We start from the raw sequence: 17,692 nt of genomic DNA, 5'->3' as shown, positions 1-17,692 counted from the left end.
AGAACCTCCCAGCTGAGCCCAGCCCAAATCGCTGAATTGCAGAACAATGAGCTAAATAAATTGTTGTTTCAAGACACTAGCTTATGAGTAGTTTGTTATATAGCAAAAAGTTAACTGATGCCAGAGTATAAAAAATGATATACAACTTACGGCCAAATGATAATGCTCTCCCTATCAAGCGACCAGTCAAGACTGCTACCACAGCCACCCGGCACAGAGCCATATGCTTTCAGGCAAGAGGACAAAGTTTTAGAGCAGAGAAGGAAAATTCTGTCACAAAGCCACAGCCTTTATTTTGTAGGACAACCATGGGGTTACCCTCAGGTCAGAGTCTGTTGACTTTCTTTTTAAAGTCTTGTCTTTTGAGGATAACTTTGATCTTTAGAAACAAAAGCAACTCCTAGCCAAGCTTGGAGAATGAAGAGATCAATGCCGCTTTTGTTAAAAAGAAGAAAGAAAAGAAGCATGACTATAAAGCTATAAGATTTTCTTGCATGGTTTACAAACTGGATCTGACAGCAATTCCAAGAGTCGCAAAGGGAAGTCTTTTCAGAACCAGCAGTCTTATTGACATAGTAGAACTGGGTGCCAAGCTCCGAAGCCCAGCTCCTTGTTCAAATTCGGGCTCTTCCTTTTAGGAGTCATATGAACTTCTCAGTCTCAAGTTTCCTCAGCAACAAAATGGAACAATAAAAGCATCTGCTCAAAGTGTTACTGTGATGATTAAGTGAGATCTCAGTGTAAAGTAATGTCTGGCATTTAAGAAGTATTCTATCAGTGATTGGGAGCTTCCTAGATGGCTCAGTGGTGAAGAATACACCTGCCAATGTTGGAGACAGACTCAGGTTTGGTCCCTGGATTGGAAGATCCCCTGGAGAAAGAAATGGCAACCCACTCCAGTATTCTTGCTTGGGAAATCCCATGGACGTAGCCTGTTGGGTTATAGTCCATGGGGTCACAAAGAGTTGGACATGACTGAGCACACACATGTGCATGCCCACTATCAGTAATTGCCATCAATCACTATTGATTACTCACATAGATGGGCACTGTTTGGTAACAATAGGTCATTATGAAACAGCCCTTAACTTGGAGCCAAATTTCCTATTTAGGTTCTAAATTCCAAAATGTGAAATTGAGATCTGCTGTCTGAACCTATTAAATGTCATGACATTCAATCAAATGTAATAAAATCAGGTTTAAAACTCAGTTTCCTCCACTCCTAGGTACCTATCAAAGAGAAATGAAAACATATGTCCACACAAAGATTTGTATGCACACGTTCATAGCAGCTTTATTCGTAATAGCCAAAAAAGTAAAAACACCAAAACAAAATCCATGCAATAAAAAATTATTCAACAACAACAAAAAAATGAATGACATGCTACTATCTGCTACAACAAAAATGGACCTCAAAAAACACTACTGAATAGCATTGAAACATGTATATTATCACATGTGAAACAGATCGCCAGTCCAGGCTCGATGCATGAGACAGGGTGCTCAGGGCTGGAGCACTGGGATGACCCTGAGGGATGGGATGGGGAGGGAGGTGGGAGGGAGGTTTAGGATGGGGAACACATGTACACCCATGGCTGATTCATGTCAATGTATGGCAAAAACCACTACAATATTGTAAAGTAATTAGCCTCCAATTAAAATAAATTAATTAATTTAAAAAAAAACTACTAAGTGAAATAGACCAGATGCAAAAGACTTTTTCGAGTGTGATTCTATTTACGTGAAACCTCCGAAAAGGTAAATCTATAGCAATAAAGAACAGAGTTATGGTTGCCTGAGGGCAGGAGTAGGAATGAGAAGTGACGGCAAATGATCACTTGGAAGTCTTTTTGTGACAATGAGAATGTTCTAAAATTAGGTGGTGGTGATGGCTGCACAGCTCTGTAAATTTGCTCCACTTAAAATGAGTGGACTTTTTTAAAGGTATGGTAAAACGCACAACAAAATTTATCATGGGAACCATTTTTTAGTGTATAATTCACTAGTGTTTACATTCACATCATTGTGTAACCAATCTCCAGAATTCCTTTCATTTTGCAACTCTAGGTGTCTCATATAAGCAGAATCATACTGTTTGTCTTTTCCTGTGACTGGCTTACTTCACTCAGGACTTTGCAGATGGTGATGTGGTAAAGAATCCACCAGCCAATGCAGGAGATGCAAGAGATGTGAGTTTGATTCCTGGGTCAGGACAATCCTCTGGAGTAGGAAATGGCAACCCGTTCCAGTATTCTTGCCTGGAAAATTCCAGGGACAGAGGAGCCGGGTGGGCTACAGTCCTTGGGGTTGAAAAGGGTTGGACATAACTGAGCATTACACTGCACTATTTCGCTCAGCATGATATCCTCAGGTTTCATCCATGGAGTAACATGTGACAGAATTTCCTTTTCATTTAAGACTGAACTATATTACATTGTATGGATAAATATTTTGTTTATCCATTCATCTATGATGGACACCCATGGAAATAGTGGATTTTATGGTATGTAAATTGTACTTCAATAAAGCTGTTCGAAAAAGTTTTATTTATTATCAGTTCAGTTCAGCTGCTCAGTCGTGTCCAACTCTTTGTGACCCCGTGGACTGCAGCACACCAGGCTTCCCCGTCCATCACCAACTCCTGGAGCTTGCTCAGACTCATGTTCATCGAGTCAGTGATGCCATCCAACCATCTCATCCTCTTTCATCCCCTCTCCTCCTACCTTCAAGCTTTCCCAGCATCAGGGTCTTTTCTATTGAGTCAGTTTTTCACATCAGGTGGCCAAAGTATTGGAGTTTCAGCTTCAGCATCAGTCCCTCCAATGAATATTCAGGACTGACTTCCTTTAGGATTGACTGGATCTCCTTGCAGTCCAAGGGACTTCTTGAGTCTTCAAGACTTCAAGAGTCTTCTCCAACACCACAGTTCAAAAGCATCAATTCTTCGGCACTCAGTTTTCTTTATACATTATCCTGTTAAAGCGTCTTAAGGTCAATTTCATTTCTTTATATTTCAAACAATGTAGCATTTAATATCCTTCCTCAGAGCTCTTTGTATACAATTACTGAGAGTTTTTCTAACAGCATATAACCTTAGAAGAGAAGTGTCTAGGCCAAAGAGTACATTTATTTTCTGTTTTATTAGGTTCTGCCGGCTTTCTTTCCAGAAGCAGGGGATACCAGTTATGTATTGGTACATGAAAGTTCTCTCTGCTCCAGGCTCATCCATTTCTTATATTGTCAAACGTTTATATTTTTGCAAATCTATGAGACATGATGAGCTTCCCTGGGAACTCAGTGGCAAAAAGAATCCACCTGCCAATGCAGGAGACTCGGGTCTACTAGACCCCTGCGTCAGAAAGATCTCCTGGAGTAGAAGATGGCCACCCACTCCAGTATTCTTGCCTGGGAAATCCCATAGACAGAGCAGCCTAGCAGGCTACAGTCCATGGGGTCAAAAAGAGTCAGATGAGACATAATATCAACATTAGTGAGACTGAGCATCTTTTGATTTGCTGTTGGCTCTCTGGGTCTCCTTTTTTGTGAACTTCCTGATCTTATCCTTGTTTATTTTTCTATTTCATAGTTCTAGTGTGTTGTTCTCTTTTTTCTTATTGATTTATAGGAATTCCTTACAGCCTGGATACTAACCTGTTGTCTCTGTTGCAAGTAGGTAGCAAACATTAAGAGATAAGAGTCAATAAGAGCAGAGATCAATACAAGATGGGAAGTGGATAGCCTGACATCAGAGTCACTTCGATACCCATTGCTGTTATTCTCCATGTGCTTCCCTCAGGGCCCAAAAGTAATCATGACAATATCAAGTTATTTACTGAGCACTTGCTCTGTGCCAGGTATTAGCCACATTAATATGTACTAAATATGTAAGTATGAGTTTATATGAATTTTAAAAAGCCCACAAAGATATTTAACACGAACAGGGCTAGAATTATGACTGGACACAAGGTTTCTGTTTGTTTGCTTTTCTTGTTGGTAGTTTCTAATTTTTCTACACAGAGCAAGTATTGCTTGTACAATAACCATTCCCTTCTCATCTCTTTTTTAAAAAGGGCAAAGGCTTAGAGTCCTTTAAAGGAGTTGGGTTTCAAAGCAAGAGATCTCAAGAACAAATTCCAAATCCAAAGGGCAGCTGAGGCAAGCTCAGGGCCTGAATCCAGACCAAGCTGATGCAGTCCAGTCCGGTGTGAGGGCAGGAGCCCCAGGGGCACTGCAAACAGCCTGGGGGAAGGGGAGGGTGTACTTGAGCCTCCATCATTTGGGTCAAGAGTCGACTTCCTGGAGTGGTTAAGGACCAAGCCTTAGAGTCAGAAGGACAGACTGGCATCCTGACTCTGCCTCTAACTAGCCCAGCGACCTTGTGTGTGTAAGTGAATTTTGTTCTTTCCAGTCTGCAGTTTCCACATGTACAAAATGATAAAGAACACCACCTACAGCAGAAGACTGTTCTTAAAAATCAATGAGACCTTGTAAACAAATATTGAGCATCACAGAGCCTGGCATAAAGGGGACATCTCCTAAAGGGAAGTAGTTATATTCCTAAGGGTGTAGTCCAGTCAGAGGGTGGGGTTCAGCATGTCCTGATGGGCCCAGGGCAGGGTGATAGTAAATAGGGAAGAAATGCAGACCAGGAACTCATAGGAGAAGTTAAGGGTTCAAACCAGAGATCACCAGTTGGTGAGATCCAGCTCACAAATGAGCTCTGTTTGGCATGCTGTGTCTAATCTTTTTGAAAACTGTCAACAGTTTTATTAAAAATTGATCAGGACAGTTCATGGCAAAGTCTGAATCGGGGGCTTCTATTGAAAACTCAGGAGATATGGCCACACTGAGCCCACATTCAGCATGGAAACAATCACTAGGAAATGAGAAATGGGGCAGCCACCCCTGCAGTGGGTGAGCTTCTGTGGTGACCACAGTCCCGACCACTTCCTGGTGTCCCCTTATTGTTACTCCATGCCTGTTTCAATATCTATCTGGCCCTGCAGCCCTTTGAATGTTTTTCCCTTAAGATAAACTGTGTTGATGCGCTGGGTACAGTAGGTTGAATAACTACCCCACAAAGATGTCCGTGTCCTAATCCCCCAAAGCCTTACATGGCAAAACAACTTTGCAGATGTGATTAAACTAAGGCTCCTGAGATGGGGAGCTTATCCAGGTGGGATCAACGTAATCACAAGAGTTTTTGTAAGGGAGGAGAGAGGGTGAGTCAGACCAGGAAACGTGAAGACGAGAGCAGAGGTTAAGAATGATATGATCGCAGGCTTTGAAGATAGACGAAGGCCACAAGCCCAGGAATGTGGCAGCTTCTAGAAGCTGAAAAAGGCACAGAAACAAATCCTCCCTGAGGCCCTCCAGAAGGAACACAGTCCTGCAGACCCAGCTTAGATTTCTGAACCAGAGACCCTCTATACCTTGTCATTATGAGTCCTGCATACCAAAAAAAAAAAAAAAAAAAAAACCTCTCCTGAAGCCTAAATATTTTCAGATATCTCACTGGATGCTTACCAGGTAAAAAACTGTTTACAGTGATCTGAATCTGGAACTTAGCTCCATTTAATATATAAACACCAAGACTTTCTGCATGGTTTTAACAATAAACATTGATTTTTTTTTTCCAGAAGAGCAACTACTATGTATATTAAGAGAAAATTGTACTTTTTTTTTTTTTTTTAATTCAGAACCTGAGTTTCTCACCATTTCAGAAAATCATATCACCAGGGAAAACATCACATTATTTGAGTGACTGATAGAACACACGTGATTCTGCTTTCTGTAGCTGTTGTGTTCATGGTGATTCTCTGCACAGGTGCAAGCAAGTGACCATCTCACAGTATCTTCTGGTGTTCAGTTCAGTTGAGTTCAGTTGCTCAGTCATGTCCGACTCTTTGCGACCCCATTGGATTGCAGCACGCCAGGCTACCCTGTCCTTCACCAACTCCTGGAGTTTACTCAAACTCATGTCCATCGAGTCAGTGATGCCATCCAACCATCTCATCCTCTATCAGCCCTTTCTCCTGCCTTCAGTCTTTCCCAGCATCAGGGTCTTTTCCAGTGTGTCAGTTCTTCCCATCAGGTGGCCAAAGTATTGGAGTTTCAGCTTCAGCATCAGTCCTTCCAATGAATATTCAGGACTGATTTCCTTAGGATGGAGTGGTTGGATCTCCTTTCAGTCCAGAGGACTCTCAAGAGTCTTCTCCAACACCACAGTTCAAAAGCATCAATTCTTCAGTGCTCAGCTTTCTTTATAGTCCAACTCTCACATCCATACATGACTACTGGAGAAACCATAGCTTTAACTAGACGGACCTTTGTTTGTTGTGTAGTTTATTTTAATTTTTATTTATTTGTTTGGGCTTCTCTGGTGGCTCAGTGGTAAAGAATCCCCCTGCCAATGCAAGAGAACCAGGTTCAATCCTGCATGGGGAAAATCCCTTGGAGAAGAAAATGGCAACCCACCTGAGTATTCTTGCCTGGGAAATCCCATGGACATGGAAGGCTACAATCCATGGGGTCGCAAAAGAGTTGGTCATGACTTAGCAACTAAACAACAGCAAACTTATTTATTTGGCTGTGCCAGGTCTTAGTTGTGGCATGCGGGACCTTTGATTTTCATTATGGTGTGCAGGATCTTTTATTGTGGCATGTGGGTTCTAGTTCCCCAATATAGGGATCAAACCCAGGCACCCTGCATTGGAAGCACAATCTTAGCCACTGGACCACCAGGGAAGTCCCTTTTCTAGTGTAGTTTTATTTGAGCTTTAAAAAAGGAAATACATATTACCTACATTACAAAGAATTTTTTAATTTCTCCTTTATATTATAGTCCACAATAATTAAATGACCACTACATATACATGTTTGAATTTACTGTATGAACAGATCATGATGACAGTGGCCCCTAACGGATCGTGCCTCCTGGGACCATGCCCCTTAGCAATGTGACTTTGCTACTTCTACATGGAGTCCGTTTCTCTCCCACCTCTGAGTTGCTTTGTGAGTTGCTGGCCTTGTGAGCTGTTTTGACCAGTGGAATGCAGTGGAAGTGATATTGTTGGAGTTTCGGAGCCCAGGCCTTAGGCTTTAGCCTTTGTCCTCTTGGAAGGCAGCCCTGAAACCAGCAGGCTGTGAAGGAGCTGGTCTGGCCTCCTCGAGGATGAGAGCCATGTGGAGGGGAGCTGAAAAGCCGCAGTCAAGGCCCAGCAGAGAGGCTCTGGATAGGTAAGTGAGGGCAGCCTGGACCTCCCAGGGCAGCCCTGACACCAGCTCAGAGCAACCACAATGAGGGAGTTGAGGTGAGACCCACAGAGGAACTGCCCAGTCAGCCCACAGAAATAATAAATCACTTTGTTTGTTTTTTAACCTATGGGGTTTTCAGGTAGTTTACTGTCAGTAATACATCAATCAGGTAATTGATAAATAAGCAGTATTACTAAGCATTCATTTCAGAATAGTAAGGAGGGCACCATGAAATATGATGACAAGGGGATGGGGGTCCCAACAAGGTTGATTTCCCATGAGGATTTTCCATGTTCTTAAAGTAAAATCCACACTCTTCACTGGCCTATATGATAACACTGCTGCAGAGCAACCTTGCCATGGCAATAATGGAATAGAATATAGGGGAGCAAAGGCTCCAAAGGTGTCATCCCCAACTTACATGTGATTTTTCACTTACTGGCTAACAGATTTGGATACTATTATATAAATTCAGAAAGTGCCTGTACAATATCTATTGTTGGCCCACAGATATGCTTCCACCAGCTATTTGTACAAACTAATCATTTCCAGTCATTATCTTTCACAGTTTTTTTGTCTAACAACATATAAAGCCCCATTTATACAGAGGATGAAATGGTTGGATGGCATCGCCGACTCAATGGACATGAGTTTGAGCAAACTCCAAGAGACAGTGAAGGACAGGGAAGCCTGGCGTGCTGCAGTCCATGGGGTCTCAAAGAGTCAGACACCACTGAGTGACTGAAGAACAAAACCATTGCTAGTACCCATCAAATTTCACAGCAAAACTAAAAGACTCATTGACTTTATTTACAGATGCCACTTAAGTTTTCTCTATGATCTTTTTAAGCTGTATATTGTCACCAGGTTTATTTAACTTATACGCAGAGCACATCATGTGAAATGCCCGGCTGGATGAATTGCAAGCTAGTATCAAGACTTCCAGGAAAAATACAAGCAGTCTCAAATATGCAGATGATAACACTCTAATGGCAGAAAGTGAAGAGGAACTAAAGAGCCTCTTGATGAAGGTGAAAGAGGAGAGTGAAAAAGTTGGCTTAAAACTCAACATTCAAAAAACTAAGATCATGGCATCTGGTCTCATCACTTCATGGCAAATAGATAGGGAAACAATGGAAACAATGACAGACTTTATTTTCTTGGGCTCCAAAATCACTGCAGATGGTTACTGCAGCCATGAAATTAAAAGATGCTTGCTCCTTGGAAGGAAAGCTATGACCAACCTAGACAGCATATTAAAAAGCAGAGATGTCACTTTTCTGACAAAGGTCCCACTAGTCAAAGGTATGCTTTTCCAGTACTCATGTACAGATGTGAGAGTAGAACCATATAGAAGGATAAGCACCAAAGAACTGACGCTTCTGAACTGTGGTGCTGGAGAAGACTCTGAGAGTCCCTTGGAATGCAGGGAGATCAAACCAGTCAGTTCTTTTTTTTTTTTTTTTTTAACAAAATCATAACAACATAAATATTATATTTACTTTAAACTTTTAGAATGACCTTTTGGCAAAGTATGGATGATTTAATTTTAAATGAGTCAATTCTAAAGGAAATCAACACTGAATATTCATTAGAAGGACTGATGTTGAAGCTCCAATACTTTGGCCACCTGATGCGGAGAGTTGACTCACTGAAAAAGACCCTGATGCTGGGAAAGATTGAAGGCAAAAGGAGAAGGAGGCAGCAGAGGCTGAGATGGTTAGATGGCATCATCGACTCAATGGACATGACTTTGAGCAAACTTTGGGAGATAGTGAAGGACAGAGGAGCCTGGCATGTTGCAGTCCATGGGGTCACAACAGGCGGGACATGACTTAACGACTGAACAACAACAACAATAACAACAGCGTGATCTTTTCACACATCGTTGAAAACAACTATCCGGGAAAGGATTAAAGATATCTATTTCACTTGCTAAATTCATATCATGAAATGAACAGGGTCTTCATCTGATTCTAAGGCTGAGACAATTGATGGAAATCATAAATTTATGGTTTAGCCCCCCCAACTATGTTCTCCAAAAGTTAAAGAATAGAGAAATATCTGCTTATTAAGTAATCTGGATCTTATTCTGAGCATTTGAAAGATTTAAACATCTAATGACGAGCAAACTATTTGGTTATGAAATCCGTCAGCCTAACTGATAATATCTAAAATGCTGTAGAGACTTCCTGGAGGCCCATTGGCTAAGACTCTGCACTCCCAGGGCAGGGGGGCCCGGGTTCAATCAGGAAACTAGATCCCACAAGCCACAACTAAGAGTTTGCATGCCATAGTTAAAAGTTTCTGCGTGCCACAGTTAAGACCCGACACAGCCAAATAAAAATAAGTACATATTTTTAAAAATTAAAATTTAAAATGACATATATAAAAGAATTTGCGTTATTATGAATCAAAATCAAAATTATCAAGCTTACACACCAGGCGTGTGTAATCAGCCAAACGCTCTGTGGCCCAGTCTTCAGGTGTCCCCTCTTGCTATCTCTTTCTCACCCCCATATCCCTTTCGCTGTTTTACTCTCTCTGGTTTCCCATGAAGGGTTCTGGTGCTCACAGGACAATCTAATCAAATCTAATCACAGGCCCCACGAGCTGCCTGCCCCAGGTCTGTCTAGTACCTCAGTCTCCTCCTCCAGAGCCTCCAGGTCATCTTTCCGATCCGAACCTGGCCTCTGCTTTTGGAAGCCGTTACAGTGGCTGGCAGTGTGGTGCAGGGGTCAAACTCCTAGACCCAGGAAACAGGCTGCCCAGTTTGAATCTCGGCTCTGCCACTTACTTAATTGTGCCCTTGGTTTGTTGATTAACCCTGGTGCTGCATGGCCCTCATCTGTAAGACAGCGAGAACAGCACCCACTTCAGCAGACTACTGGGAGGATTAAATGAACTTCCGTGGCTAAAGCGCTTAGAACAATGTCTGGCACAAAGTACTGGCCCTCAATGTGCTAGAAACTACTATTCTTGAATTCCAGCCTCTTTTTCAACTCTGGCTCTCTACTGGCTATGAGGCTTCTTCAATTTTAGAGGATTTGCTCCTTACTCAGCTCTGGTTCCAGGGCACTGGACAGATCGCAGCAGCCTCCCCATGGTCTACCTCCCTCCATGGGTGGCAAATCCAGACAGAGCAGGTACAATTAGTAAACAACCTCTTGCATGTAACAGCTATGTGCTCCTATAACTTAATTACGATCTGAAAAGTAGACTCTGACTTTTGCAGAATCAGTGGTACAGTGGTAAAGAACACTCCTGCCGAAGCAGGAGACATAAGAGATATGTGTTTGATCTCCAGGTTGGGAAGATCCCCTAGAGGAATGCCTGGCAACCCACTCCAGGAGTCTTGCTCAGAGAATTCCATGGACAGAGGAGCCTGAACTGGGCTACAGTCCAAAGAGTTGCAGAGTCGGACATGACTGAAGTGACTTAGCATGCTCACATATTCATATATATCTCACAAATATTTAGTGAGTCCCTACCTTTCTGGGCTCCAAAATCACTGCAGATGGTGACTGCAGCCATGAAATTAAAAGATGCTTGCTCCTTGGAAGAAAAGCTTGCTCCTTGGAAGAAAAGCATATTAAAAAGCAGAAACATCACTTTGCTGACAAAGGTCTGTATACTCAAAGCTATGGTTTTTCCAGTAGTTGTGTACAGATATGAGAATTGGACCATAAAGAAGGCTGAGCACTGGAGAATTGATGCTTTCAAACTGTGGTGCTGAAGAAGAAGACTGAGAGTCCCTTGGACAGCGAGGAAACCAAACCAGTCAATCCTAAAGGAAATCAACCCTGAATATTCATTGGAAGGACAGATGCTGAAGCTGAAGCTCTAATACTTTGGCCTGATGGCAAAGAGCTGACTCATTGGTAAAGATCCTGATACTGGGAAAGACTAAGGAGAGGAGAAGGGGGTGACAGAGAATGAGATGGTTGTTGGATGGCATCACTGACTCAATGGACATGAGTTTGTGCAAACTCCAGGAGATAGTGAAGGACAGGGAAGCCTGGCATGCTTCAGTCCATGGGGACGCAAACAGTCAGACATGTCTTAGCGACTGAACAACAACTATATTCCAGGCACTGCTGAAACAATATCATAGAACAAAACAGAAAATAAGGAAAGCGAGAAGAAATAACTAGACCTCAGCATTTTAAGGGCAAAACACAAATCAGCAATTACTTGTAAGCTGCTGTTTCAAGATATAATTTGAATGGCCCTAATAAATAGTGAATTATGCTGCTCTTTGAGAGTCATTTGGAGGCAAGTTCAATTGTAGGTGACAGATAAGAATGCTCCGGTTATGTAATTCTGGCCGGAGGCTGGTTATCATTCAGTTTAAGCGTCTATTCCCAACGACAGGATGTGAGGAACAGCTGAATGGAGAAAATGCAAATCTGTTGTGCACATCTGGATAAGAAGAGCTCCACTAGGATCTGACAAATGTTGAGATGGCAATAATGTAATTTTTAAGCCTGCAAAAATAACCCACAAAAGACTCTGTGACACGGGGGTGGGGAGGGGAGGGAATTAAATTTAATTAAGAAATTCTAAAATCTTGAATTAACAAATGAAAGAAGTAATAACAATTCACCCATCTTGCCTATTTGAGATACCAAGCTTCCACATAAAGACTGCAGGAAGGTGGGGTAGGAAGTTGACATTCAATAGTGCCATGACCTGGATGAATATGGATAGTCAGTAATGAATTGCTGACATTCGTTTTACCAGCTTTTTCTGTTTATAGACCCTTCAGCAGAGGAGCTTCTCAAGTTAATTAAAATAGGGATCTGATCACTGCAGTTTTTTCTGGTTCAGTCAGGGCAACTGGTCTGTACCAGCATATCAGGAGAATGAGGCAGGATCAGGGTTTCCCAGATTTGAATTCACTAGGCCTGTGTCTCACAACTAAGCATTTCTGCCAGAGCAATATAACCTTACAATTCTGTCTCTGTTTGGGTGAGAGGTGAGAAGCCCCCTTCCACTACCCCACCCACCAAAGGCTACAAGTATCGGTTTAATTGCATTTCGAGGAAGGAAGGGTAAGCTGAATGCTAGACTTTTTTTTGCTGAGTGGGTCAAGCAGGCTGACATGACATGGTCACGCAGCCAGATCTGAATTGTTCAGGATCCAAGGGGTCTGTAGAGGCTTGTGTGGGAGGAAGTGACTGGAGAGAACAGACATGGCTTTAGAAAGGATTAAAGAAGAATTGCTTAATAGATGCCAACAAAGTCCTCTTCCCACCTCCCTATGAAATTACCAGCAAAATAAACCTTCTTCTTGAAGTCCTTGTGTAATTAGATATTTGGGGGAAGCTGGGACCAAGTGCAAAATAAGGCCTCGGGGTAACCAAGGAATGAAGCAAGCAAGCCCACTCAGGTAACGGGTAACGTGTATAACCCATCCTACCTGGGAAGCACCTGTAGCCCAGTAATACTAATGATCAGTCAGTTAACATGTACTGAGTTCTTCCCACATGCCTGGGACTGCTCTAAGCACTTTGTATGGGCTACCTCATTTCATCAGCATGATATCCCATTGAAACCGTGCTCCATGGGGTTAACAGAAACTGGTGACTAATAGAAATTCTTGAGCTTGTCTTGAGCAGATAAGGGAACTACTTGTGAAAAGCTCCTTTGCTTAGAACCTGCTTTCACTGATCAAGCTTGTCTTAATCATTTTTGTAGATTGCATATCCTCCAAGCTTCATGTAGCCTGGATAATATATCAGAAGACTCCATCACCACACCCTATAGATAACGCCTCTGACATACAAGTTGCTATAACAGTGGCTTAAGCTGTTTTTCAGAGAAGGCAATGGCACCCCACTCCAGTACGCTTGCCTGGAAAATCCCATGGATGGAGTAGCCTGGTAGGCTGCAGTCCATGGGGTCACGAAGAGTCGGACACAACTGAGTGACTTCACTTTCACTTTTCACTTTCATGCGTTAGAGAAGGAAATGGCAACCCACTCCAGTGTTCTTGCCTGGAGAATCCCAGGGACGGGGAAGCCTGGTGGGCTGCCGTCTATGGGGTCGTACAGAGGCGGACACGACTGAAGCGACTTAGCAGCAAGCTGTTTTTCAGAAATTTGGAGTCAGTTTTTGTCCATTTCAAGCCGACCCTAAAACTGTACCTACGTAGGTGTCCACTGAATGACCTTGTGATGTCAGAGAGCCAAAGACTCTACCCTCAGATCAGGCTAGCACCTCTATTTTCTGAACATGTGTCCCATGAAGAAGAATATAACTCAGATATACCTGTGTAGAACAGTGACTGTCTTTTGTCTTGTTCTTGTTTAGTCACTAAGTTGTGTCTGATTCTTTTGCAACCCCATGGACAAAGCCCACCAGGCTCCTCTGTCCATAGGATTCTTCAGGCAAGAATACTAGAGTAGGTTGCTATTTCCTTCTCCAGTGGATCTTCCTGACCCAGGGATCAAACCCAAGTCTCCTGCCTGGCAGGTGGATTCTTTATCACTGAGCCACCGGGGAAGCCCAGCATGGTCTTACTAAAATTAAAAATACCATTTAACAAAGTTAGTAGGCCAAAATATTAAGAGTCTAAACTGGAGTGAGTAGTCTGTCTGGGTTAAAATTGGCTCCATAATTTACTGGCTATGATTTTAGGCAAGGGACTTAAACTCTCTGAATTTCAGTCTTATTTGTGAAAGAGAGGTAAATACTCTTAATCCCTTTAGGGAAAATTAAGACTGACATTATGCATGGAAAGCACTTACACTGCCTAGCACATAGTAAGTGCCCAATGTTAGCATTAATATTATTATGGGATGGAAAATCAAATCCAGTATTTGCAAAATGTCTACACTGTGTCGAATATCAAAGAAGTAAAAATTCAATCTCCCTTTTTCTGCCTCCAGTCACCTGCCCCATATCTCTGACCCTATACTCTTCACAGATAAATATCCCAAGCCCCTTGCCTTTGGGGAGGTGAATCGGAGACTTGTCCTCCCATCTCCGTGCTTGGCGGCCTTGTGAAGAAACCCCTCCTCTGCTGTAAACATTGGCATCTTACTGTTTGCCTTGCCGTACATCAGGCAGATGAACCTGGTTCAGTGACACCATGAGCAAGTGCTATTCTTCCGTTTACATGTCAGGAAAAGATGGTGACTTGGAAAGAGGAAACGACTTGCCCAAGTCTGTACAGCCAGCTAAGGTGGAGGTAAATGTCAAAACCAGGTAACCGCGACTCCAGAGACCTGTCCTGAGCCACGACACTATAAACCAAAGCCCGATTTACTTGTTAATTGCATAATGAATATATAATGAGGATTAGGTAGTGCAATTTGCCACCCACTGCTTTCTTCGATTGACTAAACCCACAAAGTGGAGGGAAGTCTTCTCTCACTCCCACTTCACGCTGTCCCCCCAGGGATGTGCCCAAGAGAATAGCCTTCCTAGGCAGAAGAGAGCTGAGTTTTGGTCAAGGACATAGTTTTGGAGGTGCTCCCCTGAGGTCCAACCACGCACTCATTCACTAAGGGCCAACTACATGTTTACCAGGGGCTACGTACTAGGTAGAATATACTAGGCACTAAATAGAGATACAAAAATAAATGAGAATATCTGTCCTCAAGGAACTTAAAATGCTGGGGAAACAGACATTTAAAAAATGAAGTGCATTTATGGATCAAGAATGTCTTAATTAAGGATGTCTTAATTTTCCACAAGAAGAGAAATAGATGAAATACTGTGAAATCTGAGGGCTGGGTTCAATTGCTTCCAGTTTTGGAATAGTAGGCCTGAAAGAGAAGCCACGGTACTGAGTTTGGAAAAACAAGCAGAACTTAAATATGCAGAGAATAAGAACTCAAGGATTTTTTTCCTAAAAAAAAGAAGAAGAAGGAACATATTCACAGAAGTGTGGGACTGGTGCAGGAACCTCCAAGTGGTTCTATCTGCTGGAATGGAGGGTATCATCCAGGAAGGAGAACAGAGAGCAATGAGGCTAGAAGGAAAGAGGGGAAAACTGTGGAGGGTCCTGAAAGACAGGCTGAGGGGTTTTGGCCTCCTGATGTGGATCCATGGTTCTCAAATGATGTACCATGGCCCAGCAGAGTGCCCTAAACTCTTCCTTCACAGGTACGCTGCCTGGTTTCAGATCAGTGTCTCATAATTCATTTCGTCTCCTATTAAAGACACAACTGTCATGGTGAGGCCTGTCAGAAGGAATGTTATGCTGAATGGATCAGGTTATAGTGAATTAGGCTAAGGAATGAAGACAAGGAGGGGCAGTGCTAAAGCAAAATTGAGTGTTTGCTAGAGCATGTGAAAATGTTCTCTCTTCAGTATATAAAATCATCAGGACAGTATATCTCCTATTCTCACAGAGATCTCATGCTGAAGGGCAACGAAGCAGACGATAATATTAACTGTGAATGCTTTAAAGACATCTGTCCAGCAGATTGGGGTTTGCATTGTAGTTATGGCCAATATTTTAAAACATCGTTTTGAATCATTTCATCTGGATCTGAATCCTAGCTCTGCTATTCACCCTTGATCACCTTTCTGAATCTCTCCATTCCTCTGTTTTCTCATCTGCAAATATGCAGATGATATGAATTGGAGGAACCTCAAAGGACTATTGAGAGAGGTAAATGAAGTCACTGATGATCAAACCCTTAGCAGAGTTCCCAGCATAGAGCAAGCACTTGATCAACATTAAATGTTGTTCTTTTACTCTCTTCGTGCAGGTCATCCAAAATTCTAGTCCTGTGCAGCAAACACACACACCCAATGTATCCTGTCAACTGCAGAAAAGAGTATTCACTGCAGAAAAAAGTATTCACTTTGGGGTATTCACATGGGGGTGCGCCAGAATTGGAACTTGATTCATACGGATAGCTAGCTACAGTGTGATGACTGGTCACCAAGAACTCGCTGTGTGCCGGGGAGGGGAAGCAAGGCAAGAAGCAAGTACATTCATGGCATTTGGCATGAAATGGAGTAGGAAGAGGCCCAAGCTGAGAAGGTCAATCCAGAGCCAGATAAGAGGGGAGGAGAGCTATAACGTGGGCTCATCCTAACAGAAGCAGGCGACTCAAGAAACCTGGCAGATGCCAAATGCCCAGGAGAAGGGCAGGCAGGGAGGCCAAGCAAAGCAGAAAACCTCCCCATAGCCAGGCGGCCAGACAGATGGCAGTGCGTGTGTGTGCTCAGCTAGATGTCCTGGCTGGAGCCGGGTAAGTGACCAAAACACGGGCTTTCTCTCCCAAAGGGATTGTTTTGAAAACCACCACCTGATAGTATAATGAGCTACCATCTGATAAAAATGAATTATTATTTAGAAATAAACAAAACAACTGACCTCAAAACATTTTTCTTTCTTTGCTTGGTGAAGCAGGCTAGCCATTCCGGGCAGCAGCACTGGAAAGATGAACATTTCCAAAAACTCTTTGGGGGAACCTAAAACAAACAAAACATTCCCATCCCAAATCCCAAATGGCCCAAGTTAATCTGGGAGGAACATTTGCTTCTGAACCAAAAAAAGGTACTCTCCATTAAACAACATGACCATAAATGTTACATTTGACTCCAGACTGCTGAGTTGGGCTCTCTTACTGAAGAAACTTAAAATATCCCCCTGAGTCTGGTGGGGCTGGAAACCGGGTCCCACTTGGGGTCAAGGTCACAGGCACAGCCAGGGGCCCAGCTCAGCTGGAGGGAAGTACACAAGGGGAGTGTGTTGGGAACTGAGGCCACAGGGGAACAGGGTGGGGTACGAGGTTCGGATCCTCAGGGCACGGTGATGGTGGTTGCCGACGCCCAAAGTACACTGGCTGAGGGAACAGAACAAGCCAGCAGGAGAGGGCCTGGCATCAGGGGTGACGAGGAATGGGAACTCGGGGAGGAAGACGAGGACACCAAGCAAGACAGCGTGATATTTTCTTTTACTCCGTACGTTTCCCCCTTTGTATTTAATGTAGAACCTAGGTGTGCTTGTTATTGATCATCTTTATTACTAATACATTTCACCCTTAGCGATACATCAGTGGAATAAAGGACACTTTAGTTAAAACAAGCACACATTCTTTCTTATCACGTGGTCTCCCTCAGTTCTATCTGTCCACCCGGTCCCCACCCCATGATTTCGCAAAGTTACAAGTCCCAAACCATAGACCTGAGATCTCACTTCCTTACGTACATGTTTTTGGGTCAACTGTTTCCCGTTTCACTTGAGAACAGGATACTTGTGAGACCACGGTTAAACGAGGATCTGGATAAAGGTGTTCTGCGTTGAAGCCGTGGAAAACCGTTTCCTCCAACGGCGACACCTGGGGTGGTGATGCGGGAGAGAATCAGTTCATAATGTTTAAATAATTGCAGTTTCTTTTATAATCTAACAAAGAATAAAATTCTGTGTCAGACTTTAGATTCGAGGGGGTATACTGAGCACAAATTT

At 42.9% G+C, this 17,692-nt stretch overlaps 1 protein-coding gene across 1 annotated transcript in view; it reads right to left on the bottom strand.

Annotated features, from left to right (window-relative positions):
* The window catches only part of IQCK (IQ motif containing K), a 149,633-nt gene that overhangs the window by 115,442 nt on the left and 16,499 nt on the right, over positions 1-17,692 (bottom strand). Inside the window, exons 4-5 of the mRNA XM_043456578.1 lie at positions 17,435-17,564; positions 16,598-16,695 (exon numbers count right to left, since the gene is read on the bottom strand). Coding sequence (XP_043312513.1) covers positions 16,598-16,695; positions 17,435-17,564 — 228 coding nt within the window. The remainder of the gene's footprint in view (positions 1-16,597; positions 16,696-17,434; positions 17,565-17,692) is intronic.

Source organism: Cervus canadensis, chromosome 32, assembly GCF_019320065.1.
Source record: "Cervus canadensis isolate Bull #8, Minnesota chromosome 32, ASM1932006v1, whole genome shotgun sequence".
NCBI classification, from domain to species: domain Eukaryota; kingdom Metazoa; phylum Chordata; class Mammalia; order Artiodactyla; family Cervidae; genus Cervus; species Cervus canadensis.
Note: the sequence above shows the minus strand (reverse complement) of the source record. Positions and strands in the feature narration are given on the sequence as shown.